Genomic DNA, 18,374 nt, shown 5'->3' on the forward strand with positions numbered 1-18,374 from the left:
TAACAGTCATATGTCATATAAAATGACTTGGAGAGCAACACAAGCAGCATAAAAGTTCATGGAGGTGCCAGATAAGGGCTAAGATTGTCTATTACGTAACCTCCATGCACACTATCGGCTAACGGGGCTTTATTTGGAAGTAAATCTTGTTTTTATTCAACCAAAACTTGCCACCAAGTCAGGAATTCAAAAATAACTACCTGGTTTGGGGGCACTGAGAGCAACATCCAAGAGGCTAGTAAGCAACATGTTGCCACTATTGGGGATCACTGCTTTAGACAAAAGTTAATCAAAGCAATACAAACTGACATTCTCTTCCACATATTTTTCTTCTTTTGATATTATGTTGTATACTGTTTCTATACAGTGCTTGGGACAGTAGCCAGAGTGGGCCCTGATTGGCTGGAACATGCGCTTGTGCAGTGTGACTTCCCATTTTCATTTTCAACTCTTGGTTCTGACAGCTCAGCAATTAGCAGGGAGACAACATTGGAAGTGAAGAAATGTGAAAGTTCATATATTTGGGGCTCTATACTTAAAGGAGAACTAAAGTGTAAATAACCAGGGGGGTCAAATGCTAGGCACCCCCCAGTGATTATAATTACTTACCCGATACAGTGGATATAAAAAGTCTACTAGTGACATTCATGGTAAAATGTCAGGCTCCTGTGCTGTAAAAAAATGAGACAAAGATAAATCATTTCAGAACTTTTTCCACCTTTAATGTGACCTATAAACTGTACCACTCAATTGAAAAACAAACTGAAATCTTTTAGGTGGAGGGAAGAAACCAAAAAAACTAAAATAATGTGGTTACATAAGTGTGCACACCCTCTTCTAACTGGGGATGTAGCTGTGTTCAGAATTAAGCAATTACATTTAAAATCATGTTAAATAGGAGTCAGCATACACCTGCCATCAGCTAAAGTGCCTCTGTTAAACCCAAAATAAAGTTCAGCTGCTCTAGTTGGTCTTTCCTGACATTTTTTTTAGTCTCATCCCACAGCAAAAGCCATAGTCCACAGAGAGCTTCCAAAGAATCAGAGGGATCTCATTGTTAAAAGATATCAGTCAGGAGAAGGGTACAAAAGAATTTCCAAGGCATTAGATATACCATGGAACACAGTGAAGACCGTCAACATCAAGTGGAGAAAATATGGCACAACAGTGACATTACCAAGAACTGGATGTCCCTCCAAAATTGATGAAAAGACTAGAAGAAAACTGGTCAGGGAGGCTACCAAGAGGCCTACAGCAACATTAAAGGAGCTGCAGGAATATCTGGCAAATACTGGCTGTGTGGTACATGTGACAACAATCTCCTATATTCTTCATATGTCTGGGCTATGGGGTAGAGTGGCAAGACGAAAGCCTTTTCTTACGTAGAAAAACATCCAAGCCAGGCTACATTTTGCAAAAACACATCTGAAGTCTCCCAAAAGCATGTGGGAAAAGGTGTTATGGTCTGATGAAACCAATGTTGAACTTTTTGGCCATATTTAAAAAAAAATATATGTTTGGCGCAAAAACAATACTGCACATCACCAAAAGAACACCATACCCACAGTGAAGCATGGTGGTGGCAGCATCATGCTTTGGGGCTGTTTTTCTTCAGCTGGAACTGTCTTTCAGCATGACAATAACCCAAAGCATACATCCAAATCAACAAAGGAATGGCTTCACCGGAAGAAGATTAAAGTTTTGGAATGGCCCATCCAGAGCCCAGACCTGAATCCGATTGAAAATCTGTGGGGTGATCTGAAGAGGGCTGTGCACAGGAGATGCGCTCGCAATCTGAGAGATTTGGAGTGTTTCTGCAAAAAAGAGTGGGGAAATCTTGCAAAGTCAAAATGTGCCATGCTGATAGACTCATACCCAAAAAGACTGAGTGCTGTAATAAAATCAAAAGGTGCTTCAACAAAGTATTAGTTTAAGGGTGTGCACACTTATGCAACCACATTATTTTAGTTTTCTTCCCTCCACCTAAAATATTTCAGTTTGTTTTTCAATTGAGTGGTACAGTTTAAAGGTCACATTAAAGGTGGAAAAAGTTCTGAAATTATTTATCTTTGTCTCAGGAACCTGACATTTTATCAGGGGTGTGTAGACTTTTTATATCCACTGTACCTGGCCACTGCTCCTGTTAGTAGAAAACTGCACAGACCTAGGGAATGACTGTAGAAGCTTGTCAGCACAATCTTCTTTCTTTGTCTGTCTTCTTTTCTCTGGGCACACAGGAGGTGCATGTACAGTAGTGTAAAAATGCCAATCTTAGCAGGATTTTCATGCTACTGTGCATCTGTCTACATGGACGACAACAAAAAGAAGACTGAAGAAAAAGAAGATGGTGATGGAGATCTTCTACAAAAATACCCTGGACGGGTGCCTAACATTTTGCCCCCCCCTTTCAGTTCTCCTTTATGCAGCTGTGGGACTAGAGTAGTGATGTGCGGGTCGAAAATTCTATCCATACCTGATCCTAACCTGCTCTTCAGGTACCTGCACCCAACCCGCTGAGCGGCGCAGGCGCGTGTCTATAAATAGATGCTGCTGAAGGTGGGAGAGGGAACAGTTATGTCGTGGAGAGCGGCAGGAAGACCTCAACCTGGACCCTGGACCGCCCAGGTAGGACCGCACAGCAGCTGAGTAGCCCTTGGACTAAATGAGTGATCACCAGTGGCTCGTGAGTAATAGGTTGCTCACCACCCCCTTTGATGTTGCTCCCAGTGGCCTCAAAGTAAGTGCCCATTTTTGGCTTGGAGGCAAGTTTTGAAAACAGTTTTACTCCAAGCAGAGCCTCATGCAGGCTAGCAGCCCACATGGGGCTACCAAATAGGCAACCACAGCCCTTATTTGGCATCCCAAAGACATTTTTTAATGCATCTTTTGCTCACCAACACTTTGGAATGGGGTTGTTACACTACACCAATGGCACTGCAAAATCAAGAATCTTGGAAACCAGTGACTCTTAGGATTTATTTAACAGAAATTAAACATACTGGTGTATTACAAAATCTTAGCTGAGGTAGTGCAGTTGTAGTGACATTCATGAGAGCAAATAAACTGGTACCACAGTGGATATATAGGACCGGAGGGTTTAGTATGTTATGGAAAGGCCAATTCTAAGCAACTTTTCAATTAGTCTTCATTATTTGTTTTTCAATTTTTTTTTAATTATTTCCTGCCTTCTAAATCTTTGCAACTTTCAAATGACCGCTGAGCCAAAAAACTATTGTTTTGTGAAGCTAGTTTGTTAATTAATTAAATATTACTCTCTACATCATACTTAAAGTTAACCCAAAGGTGGAAAACCCCTTTAACGTCAAATCATCTGTCACAGATCAGCAACTGCCTTTATATTTTCTGGTATTTATATAGCTCTGACACATTTTCTGCAGATTATACATTAGTCCCTGATTTTGTGGGGCTTACAGTCTAAGGTCCCTATCACAATCACACACAGTAGGGTTAATTAGGGTTAATCAGGAGCCAATTAACTTGCCTGTATGTTTGTAGAGTGTCGTCAGAGATGTCAAACTCCATCTGCAGTTGTCAGGAGGATTTTCTGGTGTGCAAGGGCACAAGTACAGAGCTGTAAACTTTAAGGCATTGGCAGCTGGGGGATAGAGCAGATAGTGCAGTTATTTATAAAGCGCTACAAGGATATGCAGCACTGTACAATCTTACACACAGGGAGGACAAGAATTATAATTAATACAATAAATAAGTATAAATACACAAAGATTAAGTGCAATGTGGTATGAGACAGTAGAAATGAGGTCCCTGCCCCATAGAGCTTACAATCTAAGTAAAATATTTAGCAAAATCAACCTCAGGACCCCAGCGCTGCAAAGCAGACATGCTACCCACTGAGACAGCACTTTCAGCCTTGGATAAAAGCAGTTGTAGTTCTGTGACAGCAAGAGGGACACATTTTCATACTGAGGAACATGATTTATTGTTATCCAATAGTAGTATTAGGCAGACCACCCCATCTCTTACAGAAAGGGAACTACCTAATCCCTTTGTGTACAGTATAAAAGTAGGTGGCCCACTATATTACCAAATCAAAATTTGCTCAGTCTAGCAAGAGGACCCCAGCATACTATAAGGAGGTACTACTGTAATAGAGTGTGCACGTTTCATAGACAGCAGAAGATGTGCAAATGGGAATGAGACGAAAATGGGACTCAACAGAAGCTTAAAGTGAAAGGAAAAGCTGCTTTTCCACTATTTACAATGAGCAGACACAAATTTCATCAGGCTTGAAGCAGAGAGACTGGAGGCGGGACTTGAACGGCTATTGCAGAGTTCTAGTTGTCACTCACTCTTATGATCACTTCCTGTGGAAGAATGAAAGGACACGCCCACCCCTCAGTTCAGCATAGGCACGGAGCAGGGAAGGTGTCTCTGCAGCTCTGATGTATTTACAATTGTAAGAGGTAACACACTATTTAAACCATTTTCTCTAGGGCACTATATATTTAAAGCAAGGGACATATACTACTAGGAGATGAGCACGACACAATATGTCCCCTTTGTGTGGGGTTACTGTCTGCCATTACTAGCAACATGTAAACAAAGTCATTAGTATGTAGCTAAGAGCACAAAATGTTTACACTGTAGGTAACCTGCAGTAATTATGAAGCAGTATTGCTTTCTGTGTCTGTTACTTTTGGTAGATTTTTTTTTCTGAGTGCTGTGTAAAATGGCAACTTCTCCGTTCTTGTTCTGTAGGGAGACTGCCCATAGGCAGCACTGTAGTATTCCGTCAACGGGGCATCACATGTCAGCCTGTCACTCTAGGGATCATGCAAACAGGGAGTCTTCTGCTTTTAGCACAGTGGGGTAATGCTTAGACCTGATTTTTTGTTGTTTGTTTTTTTTTGCAGCTCTGGGGTCCTAGGGTTTGATTCCAGCCAATGCATTGGCAGTGTGTATGTCCTCCCTGTGTTTGAGAAGTTTTTCACACACTTACAGGCAAAACTGTGTTTGTGTATGTTATATGGACCTTAGATTGTGAGTTCCACCAGGGGGCATAGACTTGTATGAATAATGTATAATCTCTTTAAATTGCTGCAGAATTTGTTAGAATTTAGCACTAAATAAACAATAATAACTGCATATGCTGTCAGTAGTGGACAGGTGATGCCGCATGACAGGAGGTCACCTGAATCAGATCACAGTTTCCTTCACGCTTGAAAAGCTATGCATATATACATAAATAGTTACAGCAGCTGAGTATTAAAAAGGCGTGCAGCCTATACAGTTTCTTATATTGATGGCTTCTTTGGGCTTGATACACAGCATCAAAGTTTGATGTGAACTCCTAAACCCTACAACTGTACCCTTTTTTAAACTTAATATGTAAAATGTACCTGTGTAACAGTGACCCCTTTTAGACCTCTAAACCCTGTCATGGCAGTCTAGCCATTTTAACCCAGTGAATCAACCAATAAAGTTGCCAGCTCAGTCCCTTTAGACCAAGGTGGCAGCTTATTGGCCCATGTTTAGAGCCTGTAGGAGGGTCTGCCTAACTAATATCTGACCAATTTTAAAATCCAGTTGAGTGAGGGCCACATCAGCCAACAATGTGATTAGCCCATTCTGGCCAAGTGCACTGTGGCCAAATCAGGCAGATATCTGCAACCTACTCAAACAAGCAGATTCATCTGTTTATGAACCACTTAAGTCAATAGGGCTATCTCAGAAAGGGTTTTCATTCACACCTTTGTCCCATTAGACAAAGCCCCTCCAGTTTACCCATTGGGAACCTATGGACTATGAAGGTCTAGCAGGATTTTGATAAGGAGCTGCAATATATGTTTATGGAAAATATTTAGTATATGTACAGGATCCATTATCCGGAAACCCATTATCCAGAAAGCTCTGAATTGCTGGCCATTTTCCATAGAGTCAATTTGAATCAAATAATTACATTTTTTTTAATATGATTTCCTTTTTCTCCCTTCTTTTTCTTGTAATAATAAAACAGTACTTTTTACTTAATCCCAATTATATCTTCTTGGAGGGAAACCAATCCTTTTGTGTTTATTCAATGCTAAAATTATTTTTTGCAGACTTGAGATATGGAGATCTAAATTACAGAAAGAGCCCTTATCAGGAAAACCCCAGGTCGCTGAGATTTTAGATAACAGGTCCCATCACTGTACCCAAAGTTTATGGGGCCCAATAATGTTGCTGTGTGGACCCAATAACTAGTTATTCCACTGCTAAAAAAAATAAAGTAGGAGATAGCTCATATAATTCAGTAAATAGATCCCAATATAAACAGCTGATGTTACTTTACAATAAGTAGTTCATATAAATAGTTCCACAGTCATTGGGATCACGCTGATCTACATTATTACTGCTTGATACATAAGTTACATAAGCTTCTATGTAGGTTGTGTAAGCATGTCATATTTCTAGCAACTTTGCATCTGGTCTTCTTTATTTGTTTTTTATGTTTTTTTTATTACTTGTTTTCTTCTGCTGACTCTTTGCAGCTTTCAAATGGGGGTCACTGACCCTGGTAGCCAAAAAGCTATTCCTCTGTGAGGCTACAATTTTATTGTTATTTTTGCTTTTTATTAATTATTTTTCTGTTCAGGCCCCCTTCTATTCATAAACCACTCCCTGGTTGCTAAAGTAATTTGGATCGTAGCACCAGATAACTGCTGAAATTCCAAACTATATTGCTGCTGAACAAAAGTAATATAACTAAAAAAAAACTACAAATAATAAAAAATTAAGACTAGTTGCAAAGTGTATCAGAAAGTGCAAAGTGTATCAGGTTGTCTTATATTAATTATCTTCATTTACAGTGAGGAACATAAGTTTTTGAACACCCTGCGATTTTGAAAGTTTTCCCACTTAGAAATCATGGAGGGGTCTGAAATTCACATTGTAGGTGCATTCTCACTGTGAGAGACAGCATTTAAAAAAAAAATTCAGGAAATCATATTGTATGATTTTTAAAGAATGTATTTGTATTGCACTGCTGCATATAAGTATTTGAACACCTGAGAAAATCAGTGTTAATATTTGGTACAGAAGCCTTTGTTTGCAGTTACAGGTCAAACATTTCCTGTAGTTCTTGACCAGTTTCAGCTCCCTCCAAAAATGTTCTATTGGTTTTAGGTCTGAAGACTGGCTAGGCCACTCCAGAACCTTGATATGCCTCTTACGGAGCCACTCCTTGGGTATCCTGGCTGTGTGCTTTGGGCATTGTCATGTTGGAAGACCCAGCCACGACCCATCTTCAATGCTCTGACTGAGGGAAGGAGGTAGTTGCTCAGAATCTCACAATACATGACTCCATTCATCCTCTCCTTAATACAGTGCAGTTGTCCTGTCCCCTTCGCAGAAAAGCACCCCCAAAGCATGATATTACCACCCCCATGCTTCAAAGTAGGGATGGTGTTCTTGGGATGCAACTCATCCTTATCTTTCCTCCAAACACAGCGAGTGAAGTTTAGACCAAAAAGTTCTACTTTGGTCTCATCTGACCACATGACTTTCTCCCATGCCTCCTCTGGATCATCCAAATGGTCATTGGCAAACTTCAGACAGGCCTGAACATGTGATGACTTGAGCAGGGCAGTGCAATACATGATTTGAAACCATGACGGCGTAGTGTTCTACCGACAGTGACCTTTGTAACTGTGGTCCCAGCTCTCTTCATGTCATTGACCAGCTCCTCCATAGTAGTTCTGGGCTGATTCCTCACCTTTCTTATCATCAGTGATACCCCACGAGGTGAGATCTTGCATGGAGCCCCAGTCCTAGGGAGACTGACAGTCGTCTTTAGCCTCTTCCATTTTCAAACAATCGCTCCAACAGTTGATCTATTTTCACCAAGCTGCTTGGCAATTGCCCCGTAGCCCTTTCCAGCCTTGTGGAGGTCCACAATTTTGTCTTTAAAGAGCTCAGACGGGTGCTACTAATTTAGATTAATGAGTGGAGTAGAGGTGGACTATTTAAAGGCAGAGTAACAGGTCTTTGAAAGACAGAATTCTTGATGATTGCCAGGTGTTCAAATACTTATGTGCAGCAGTGCAATACAGATAAATTCTTTAAGAATCATACAATGTGATTTCCAGAATTTTTTTTTAAATGCTGTCTCTCACAGTGGGAATGCACCTACAATGTGAATTTCAGACCCCTCCATGATTTCTAAGTGGGAGAACTTGCAAAATCGCAGGCGGTGTTCAAATACTTATGTGCCTCACTGTAGATAGCACCAACATACTCTGCAGTGCTTTAAGCTGGCCATACACACACCGATAATATCGTACGATCTTTCGTACGACATCGCCACTTGTGTGGCCACCTTTAGAGAGATTTAACATCATTCACATCAGTCACTACCCCTGTGGATCTAAGGCCCCTATCAAACAGATTATAGTCATTTTTATCAGGAGCCAATTAACTTGCCTGTGTGTTTCTAGGACATGGGTGGAGTACAGCAAAGAAAACATGCAAACACAGAGACTATACAAACTCCTTGCAGATAGCGCTACCATGTTGCTCTATATATTGGTGATTTTAAAATAACCATGATTGTCAGGAATAAACAAGTAGTTGACAGACAGAGAGCTTTGGAAATCTAAAGAGGATCAGTCATACATACAAGTCTTTGACTTGACCATTTACACTTATATCATATTAGCTACAAGATTACTTACCTTTATGTACATATACTAAATAATCTATCATACAGAACTTTTTTGTAATACATATCATTTTTATTGTTACAGAAATTAAGCCTCTGATTTCCCTGGCTTCCTTTCTCATGTAGCTCTGCCTCAGATACTGAAGAAATTTATGTGATCGCTAGTCTCGTTGTCTTCACATTTCACCAAGTAAGTATACATGGGGGCCTAAGAGTTTTTAAACTATTTGGTACCATGTATACTAACTTCTGATTGACTCTGGCAGTACAGAGAAGACAGCAAGGCAGGTGACCAAGGTGGAATTTTTCTGCATAATATGTCATGCTAACTGAGGCAGCCTGGGGGAACCAGAGGCAAATAAGTTTCACTTGTAGGGGATTTGAAAAGGAACAGACCTATGTGAGCTGCAGAAATTTCAGCTCTTTCCCATGCCAAGTATTTTTTAAAAGAAATGTTTAAGGATATGCAAGTTCCAAATGGCAATGCAATTCATAGAATGTTCTAAGATTTGAGTTCAAATCCTCCACCTCAAACCATTCACACCCTTGTCTCTTTCCTCCACTTTTTCGCTACAATTTTTTGTTCACAAGTGATGAAATTTTTCTGAATTTGAACACCCAAATTAAGGTTTGTATTCAGATTTAGCTGAATTAAATAATTATGGGTTTATAACAATGAATTATAAAAAGTGATATTATAGGGATCTCCCAAATCTTTAATCCTTTTCTGTCTGGTCAAATATAGAATCCTCCATAAAGGTTTTATCTCAATACCAAACCAAATGCAGTCCAGTGGTACAAAGCTTAAATGTCACAAAACCAAGGGCCTGGATTTTGTTAGGGCAGACAGGAATGAGCTGAATCTGAATCCTGCAAAATGTGCTGAAATTCAGTCAAATCCTGTACCGAATCCTGGATTGGGTGTATGTCTATTATATTGTTTTATCCATTTATATAATTTATGTTTTAGAAATCTGTAAGATTAGAAGATTAGTATTCATAAGAGACCAACTTGGTTTTCTCTTTACTGTTATAAACTTTGAATTAACATGTCTAATTTCTTTATCTGCAGGCTGTCTGCCTCCCCTCTGGATCGCTTCTGCCCTTTATCCCCAGCCCTACAAAATGCATGCCCGTTTACTCTCTGATCTACAAGCACATGTAAGACGGTATGGATGGCGTTGTGTGTGCACTCCTCACCGTGCAACATCCACGGAGGTACAATCATTGCCTCCTCGTGCCCAAGTGGTCATCTGTGGAGGAGGAATTATGGGTGCATCAGTTGCATATCATCTCTCAAAGCTAGGCTGGCATGATGTCTTGTTGTTGGAGCAAGGAAGGTGAGATTTCTGTGTGACTCATGTGACTGTTTATAAACAATAGCATCTATAAATTAACTGAAACATTATCCCATACATAAATCCTATCAAAAGCTATCCTAGGTTTGGTGCCATAAAAGGATAATGACATTGTATTCACAGGTTGTAGATCTTGAAAACAGTACATGCTTTTCACTTGTGTTTTAAGTAACAGAATAGTAATTCTATTTACAAAAGATGCTTTGTGTAAAAGAAAGAAAAAGTTTTGCCTGGAAAGACTTGTTTCATAGTAATCTGACCCCAGAACACCCTTGAACTGGTATGTATGGACGATATTGCATGATAGCTTCCAGACATATTAATATATATATGGTGTATGGCAAATTATTCAGACTCGTTTTAATTAATACAGTAATTATTTCTACAATTAATTTTTGTTTGTTATATTTTTTCAATGCACTTGATTTAAAAAGTTAGTTTTGTTAAAGTGCATTGTTTTGGGGGAAAAATGAAAATAAATAAAAGCCTACTGCATAGGTATTCAATGCCTCAAAAGTATTGTAATTATTAAGGTGTATAAACATCACTTCCTGAACTACCTACTCATTGCCCGAGTTCAAACTATGTGCTGTTGCCCTCACCCTAGCACTATGGCCTTGTCTCTGTCCCTGTTCTGTTTCTGCCGATTGTGGTACTTACGAGTTTTTACTCCGCACTGTGTTCCATTGTAGCAAACTGATGTCACAACAAGCCCTAAAGTTAGGCATACTTTCCCTAGCCTATGTAATCAACACCAGTCAGCTGCATGTTTGCTCACACTACTGCAAAGATCTGCACCAAGGAATAGGTAATTGTTTCCTACAGTTCTGATTGGCAAAAGCAATTGGAGAAAACATTGATTGCATTATTAATTTGTGGAGATTTAATTTCAAGGTTTATAATCTATAATCGAAATAATACCTAATGAAATCTAGGCATTATACCTGCTTGACTATTTGTACTGGGACTACTGCCAAATATATACAGTAAAAGAACCTCTGCTTTTGGAAAGTGCACAAATGAGAGCTTAAAGTTAAAGACCTTTATCACTACTCTCTTGCACTTATAACAAGCAGGAGCAATATCTGTTTGCTGTGCTTGTTCCCCCATGTACAACTGTGGAATGGTATCACCTTCTCTCCCTGGTGTGTGACTATATATTTTGTTTTTAAAAATAGAACAGAATGTTAGCCCTCATCCTCCTCCCTTGGCAATGCCTTGTCCTTTTTTATTGGCAAGCCAAGCTTATTCTTGTTGCTCCTTCATGCCTGTGCTAGAACTGTATATACAGGAAGCTTGGCCTGTGCCTTAAAACACAAAGTACGTCTCCAGTATTCAGAACAGAGAAACAAGGCTTCCTACATTTTCATATTCCAAAACAGCATAGTACTTCTCTACTGGGCATACTAAGTAAATAGCCAGGACAACACTGCATGAAGAAATGGATACAGTGGATTGGCAAAACAAAGGCACAGGTAAAACAATACATGGAAAGACAGTGTATGTATTAACCTAACCCTTACGGTGATTTCCCTTTCTCACATTCTGTGTGGCCCCAGTTGAAAAGTCCTTCTACAATGATAAATCAGGTTTTGGTTTCTGTTTTAGGTTTCTAAACACTGTACAGTATTACAAAGAATTATTCATAGAAATGTATGCTAATACTTGATGCCACAATAAACCTAATATATGACTCATTTTAACAAATTCACAATTTTACGATTTGGCAGAATACCTGATCCACCACAAAAAATTCAGCTGAACTGATTCCTAACCCTGATTTGCACAAAAAAAATAGCAACTTTTGGTCTGAAGTCAGGTGATAATCTGAAAACGGCAAAAAAAAAAAAGGGGGGGGCCTCATATTTGGTTGAATTCTTAATTGAATATGGAATGTGGTCCATCCCAAGATTCACTAACCATGTGTTGGGGCTCATGCCTGCTTATGATTATTTTTCTCTGTATGTACCCCTGACAAACATCCCATCACTATGGGGGCCTAAATGTGTTGGGATTATTTTTGAAACATAATAAATAATCCTTTTCTTGTAGTATGCCCTGGCCCACAGAAAACGTTATTGTTATGAATCTGTCACAAGGCTTTTGTGCCTTTGGGCCTGTATAATAAGCCCTAATCATAAAAAAAAATCCTTTTTTCAGTCCTGTTTTGTACTTTACAGTTAGGCACCTTGTTCATTGCTTGCAGTACTGCTTGCATCAGGAAGCGAATAAAGCAAACAGATGTTTGTTGAATGCTAACCAGTATAATACAACTAGTGGCCCTCCATCAAGCACTTAGGACATAGTCATATAGAGCATTTGCTCCTCTGCTCTCTGCCTCCGGTTTTTAATGAGTGGGAGAGAAGCGGATGCAGTCTATTCAACATCTCCCTGTAGCTGCACTGAATTCCGTCAGCATGCAGCTACATGGAGCGGAGAGGAAGTGTAGATCGGCCCGAAAACGTGAAAGCAGGCATTTTCGGGCAAATCTCCGCTCTGAGTAGCCACATGCAGGTCGAAGTTGTGATTGTCAGTGCGTCTACAGGGAAATGCTGATTAGAGCGCATCTGCCTCTCTCTGCCTGGTTAAAAACAGCAGGCAGAAAGCAGAGGAACAAACACTTTGTGTGACTATGCCCTTAAAACCGCAATTTTTGATGCTTACATTGGTATTCCTAGAATGAGACTGATAGCTGCAAACTTTTGCAGGTTGGCTGCTGGCTCCACCCGTTTTTGTGCTGGAATGGTAAGCACAATCAAGCACATTTCTATAGAAACAGAGATGGCTGACTACTCAAATAAACTTTATCAACAGTTGGAAGGGGAAACAGGAGTTGCAACTGGTAAGGACATTTTTTATTTTACAAATGTTATGATAATATAGCAACTATTCTCTACAGCAGCGCTGTCCAACTTCTGTTGTACCGAGGGCCGGAATTTTTCTGGCCAATGCGGTAGAGGGCCAATAATGAAAGCCGGTTTGACCACTCCCCCTTTTAAAACCACACCCACTTAACACCACAGCCATGTTATCACAAGAGCTTTTAAGACTATACCCACATCAATGGTGGTAGCACAGCAAAACCCAAAATGGTTGGTGCTCACTGTAGGGATATCACCCTTCATTTATATGTGAAAGAATTATATTATGTCTTATTAAGACTCAACCTCCTCTTCCCCTGTGGATAGCACAGCAACCCCCAGCACATAATTACACATCTTAGGGACCATATAATGACTATTTTAAAATCTAACAAACTCCCAGAACAAACCCCTGCCAGGTTCACTTCCCACAGGCAGCATAGGGCAGGCAGAGTATGGCACACACAAGCTGCATAGGGCAGATAGAGTATGGCACACACAGGCAGGGTAGGGCATGCGGAGTATGGCACACAGGCAACATAGGGCAGGCAGAGTATGGCACACACACAGGCAGCATAGGGCAGGTAGAGTATGGCACACACAGGCAGGGTAGGGCAGGCAGAGTATGGCACACAGGCAACATAGGTCAGGCAGAGTATGGCATATCAAAATCAAAAAAGCAAAAAGGAATCAAGCAGCTCCAGGCAGCATTTGAAAACTGCAGTGAATTTTAATGGCAGTGTCAGCACACTACATGTTTCGGCCAGAGCCCTTTCTCAAGTGTAGCATAGGGCAGGTAGAGTATGGCACACACAGGGAGGGTAGGGCAGGCAGAGTATGGCACACAGGCAACATAGGGCAGGCAGAGTATGGCACACACAGGCAGGGTAGGGCAGGCAGAGTATGGCACACACAGGCAGGGTAGGGCAGGTAGAGTATGGCACACACAGGCAGGGTAGGGCAGGTAGAGTATGGCACACACAGGCAGGGTAGGGCGGGCAGAGTATGGCACACAGGCAACATAGGGCAGGCAGAGTATGGCACACACAGGCAGGGTAGGGCAGGCAGAGTATGGCACACACAGGCAACATAGGGCAGGCAGAGTATGGGACACACAGGCAACATAGGGCAGAGAGAGTATGGCACACATAGGCAGGGTAGGGCAGGCAGGGTATGTGCCATACTCTCTCTGCTCTATGCTGCCTGTGTGTATGGCACACACAGACAGCATACACTGACACAATGCTGGCACTGCTCTTACAGTCTGGGGTGTGAACAGGGGAAAAAGGTGCGTCATTAGAGCCTGAGCCTGAGGTGTGAACAATGCAGGCAGTGAACAATGTAGGGATTAAAAGGTGTGAACAGTACAGGAGATTACATATTTAAACAATACAGGGGGATTACAGGCTGAATATGAGGTGTGAACCATGCAGGGGGCCATTTAATCTCAGTACTGATACCATTTAAAGTTCCACAAAGGTAAACCATCAAAGCATCCATACAGAGGGGGGTCACGGGTCGCATGCGGCCTGCCAGTTGGACAGCCCTGCTCTACAGTATGTTGTAAAAATATCAGATCCTTGAACAGTACGAGGTTCCAATTATGTCAAGTCAGCATTAAAGGAGAAGGAAAGACTTAATCTCAAGATGCAGGCATTCCTTCAGTTCTCTTAATAGTGCCCTTAAAGGAACAGTAACACCAAAAAATGAAAGTGTGTAAAAGTAACTAAAATGTAATGTGCTGCTGCCCTGCACTGGTAAAAGTTGTGTGTTTACTTCAGAAAGTCTACTATAATTTATATAAATAAGCTGCTGTGTAGCCATGGGGGCAGCCATTCAAAGGAGAAAAGGCACAGGCACATAGCAGATAACAGATAAAACAATATTGTACTCTACAGAATTTATCTATTATCTGCTATGTAACCTGTGCCTTTTTTCCAGCTTGAATGGCTGCCCCCGGGGCTACACAGCAGCTTATTATATAAATTATAGTAGTGTTACTGTAGCAAACACACCGGTTTTACCAGTGCAGGGCAACAGTACATTATATTTTTATTACTTTAAAGCTCTTTCATTTTTTGGTGTTACTGTTCCTTTAAGTCTCCTCATATTTCTACCATTCAGATGATCAGAAACCTCATAGGAAAAAAAAAACACTGAGCTCTCTAAAGATGTTCCCATAATGCCTTGCTCCTTGCTCCTGCACCGAGACCAAGACTGGTGTACATGCTCAGTGTGTAAGACTATGAGGAAGCTTCCTGCTGATTGGCTCCACATTCCTAAGGGGGGGGAGGGAGTTCTTAGCATTCTTGAGGGAGGGGGGAGCAGGAGAGAGCAGAGAGACAAAGAGACAACAAATCCTGTTGTTTTTGACAAAGAACTCTGTGAGTGCTTATGGCTGTATTTACATAGACATTTCTAATAAAGCTTACTTCATTTTTACCTTTCCTTCTCCTTTAAAAATGTCTGCCGTGTTCAGTCCCATATTCTATATACATATAGTGCTGGTGCATGATTTCTCCTACATTCACTTAAAAGATTAAGTAATTACTGACAAAGCAAACCCCCATTTCTTTTTGTCCTGCAGGCTACAAAAAAATGGGCTCCATTACACTGGCTCAGACACAAGATCGCTTGATATCATTGAAACGTATTGTGTCCAGGCTAAGGTAAAGTTCTAGATAAGGTGCAGTCCCATTCTGGACTACAGGTAATTCCAGGGCTTACTAGTTTTGGAATTTATTAACATTGGAGACAAACCTCATCGGTGATGTTGACAATAGCAGCCAATTAGATCTTTGCTTTTTTTGTAAATTGCTGGTGACCATTTAAATGTAATTGCGGATTGGTTGCTGTGGGCAACATAACCAGTAATGGTTGTCTATAGTGTTTATAAATACGCCCCTTAATAGGGCTGACCATGATCAAAGTATGAGATATATTACCCAGAAGCCCATTATACACAAAAACTAGCAATGTCATTTTACATTTGTGTACATTTTAAAGAAATATCTTCAGATTTTATGGATTTGCTTTTTTCTCTGTATTAAGACATGTAATGTACTTGATTTTCTAAAGCTGCCCATGCACGAGCCAAAATAAGCTTCCAGTTTGGCCCCTCCAGACCTAGATGGCAGCATATTGGCCTCCTGCTGATAGATATCAATTGGGCAGATTTGAAAATCCCTTTAGATAAATCAACCAAAGGTCCACTTGCTTGGCCACCTTGCCGAACAAGCAGATCTTATTATATGTCCAATTAAATCAGTGTTAGTCTATGTTGATTTCAAAAAATGTGATTGATTTTTAACATTTAAATGCCCAAATTATGCTAGTTAAAGAACCTTGGTAATGAGGTAAAATTTCCCTCTGTGTGTATGATTGTTACATTATATTGAGGGGAATGTGATCATGAAGCTATTCCTGTAACTTTTTACATATAACATGGTTTCCTGCAGGATGAAGGGTATTCCCTGCGAGATTATTACACCAAAACATGTTGCAGAACTCCATCCTCTGATTAACATTCATGATCTGGTTGGGGCTATGTATGTACCTGATGATGCTGTGGTGTCAACTGCAGATGTGACCCTAGCATTGGTAAATGCTGCGCAACAAAAGGGTGGGTACATTGTTTTGTATTATTAATGTAGCCCCTTTAGTAATTTCTTAGAGAAGAGCCGGAGGAACAGGGGCCTGAACAGGTGCCTTCTTTCTGAATTTGTGCCTTCTATATCATTCCATGGCAAGATAACCAGACTGGGTACTCGTGTATGGCATAAGTAAAGGCATTATGCTAGATTTTTACATTGACAGCATACTATATATGGGTAATAAATCACATTAGCATTTATCTTTGGTATATTTTTCTTAATATGGCTGGGAGGAGCGCAAGAAAATGTCTCTCTGACTCTGAGATAGCCGCAATCTATTAGATTAAAATCATATAATAATTACTAGGTTTTATAAAACCATAATTTCTTTGCTCAGTAAAAGAAGCAGTTGTTGATATTAAAGTCTATAATTGCTATATGGCCTGTCAGTAAACTAAGGTGGGCAGCTACAAAAGCTTTGAGGGCTCCATCAGAGGTTTCTAAACTGTGGGACTAACATTCATAGGGGGGTTTATGGTGATTGAAGGGAGAGTCCGTCTTGAAAACCAGTTGATTTCCTACATATTTCTAAAACTATAGCAGGATGGGTGGAGGCTGAAGATATGTTTTGCCACTAAAGTGGGGCATTTGAGCCTTGAAACTGCCTTTGCCACATTTTCACTGTACTTTTCGATGTACACCAATATTCTTTTAGCAGCTTTTGTATGGCGACGTAGAACTTGATGTTTCTGTTTGTACATTAACGCACAAATAATGATTATCATAAACCCATCAAGTGATGTTGGTTTTTCAGCTATACAATTCATCTTTGGTTTCACATTTAAAATGTATTAAATGTAATACTGTGGAACCCATTGCCATACTTCCCACTCCGTTCTTAGCTATGATGTGATGAAGCACAGACATGTGCAGAGTTCTCCATGAAGTAGTAGGGCATCTGTGGTCTGTAGAGTTGATAAGTTTTGTCTTACAGGGGTGAAAGTCCATGAACATACAACAGTCAACCATGTGTTGGTGGAGAAAGGTCACGTGAGTGGGGTAGACACAGACCGGGGGCAGGTGGAATGTGAATACTTTGTCAACTGTGCAGGGCAGGTAATTATAAGCTGAATATATCTGTCATGGCATTTGTTACCCTTATTAATTAAGAGCTGATTTCTTTTATCTTTAATTTCTATTCTTGATGCTTCTTTTTAAACCAAAGTCTCTTCAGTGCTGCCAATAAGCTATTTTAATTGTCCTTTTTTTTTTTTTTTCATATTCTCTTACAGTGGGCATATGAGCTGGGCTTGTCTAATGAATCGCCTGTCAGCATTCCACTTCATGCCTGTGAACACTTCTACCTTCTGACCCAGCCTTTACAACACCCTCTAGAAGATAATGTTCCAAGTATGTACCTGTCAATACCAATATGTTCTAGAAGTGAAAAAGTAGGGCATTTCCACATCATATCAGATATTGCAATCCAGAGAATCTATTTTATGTGTTTCACTGCATGTGCCAGTTCTGCATAGATACACTTGTCTCTCACATTGTTTGTAAATCAATGACAAATATGAAAAAGGTGGGATAGCACATTTAGTTCTATGTGTTAGGTAATGTGTTTATCTTATTTTAGTTTATAAAATATGCAGTACTCCGGCACATTCACTTACCCTGACTCAGGAAGCAAAGTACAATTTCGGATCCAACCGCCATGTTTTTCTCCCTCAATGCACTGTTTTTTCCAAGGATTCATGTGCCATTGCGGGCACAATGCAGGGGATGAATCAGACGCAATTGTGATGTGTTTGACCCAACTCCACTGTGTTTGGCGCAACTGCTGCTGTGCAAAATATTTTCGCAGTCTACCTGGTGTCCTTTC

General features: G+C 40.4%; 1 protein-coding gene across 4 annotated transcripts in view; it reads left to right on the forward strand.

Moving 5' to 3' along the window:
• Nucleotides 1-4,335: 4,335 nt before the first annotated feature.
• Nucleotides 4,336-18,374, forward strand: part of pdpr (pyruvate dehydrogenase phosphatase regulatory subunit) — a 35,443-nt gene continuing 21,404 nt past the window's right edge. The window contains exons 1-8 of one of the 4 annotated variants that reach the window (XM_018093362.2): nt 4,355-4,442; nt 8,763-8,867; nt 9,750-10,017; nt 12,744-12,877; nt 15,484-15,565; nt 16,355-16,518; nt 17,484-17,605; nt 17,782-17,899. In XM_018093362.2, coding sequence (XP_017948851.1) covers nt 9,803-10,017; nt 12,744-12,877; nt 15,484-15,565; nt 16,355-16,518; nt 17,484-17,605; nt 17,782-17,899 — 835 coding nt within the window. In that variant the 5' untranslated portion in view covers nt 4,355-4,442; nt 8,763-8,867; nt 9,750-9,802. Of the gene's footprint in view, nt 4,443-4,922; nt 5,020-8,762; nt 8,868-9,749; nt 10,018-12,743; nt 12,878-15,483; nt 15,566-16,354; nt 16,519-17,483; nt 17,606-17,781; nt 17,900-18,374 lie in introns of those variants that run through there. The other 3 variants (XM_002931663.5, XM_004914052.4, XM_031900829.1) reach the window with 3 other exon arrangements.

Source organism: Xenopus tropicalis, chromosome 4 (genome assembly GCF_000004195.4).
Source record: "Xenopus tropicalis strain Nigerian chromosome 4, UCB_Xtro_10.0, whole genome shotgun sequence".
NCBI classification, from domain to species: domain Eukaryota; kingdom Metazoa; phylum Chordata; class Amphibia; order Anura; family Pipidae; genus Xenopus; species Xenopus tropicalis.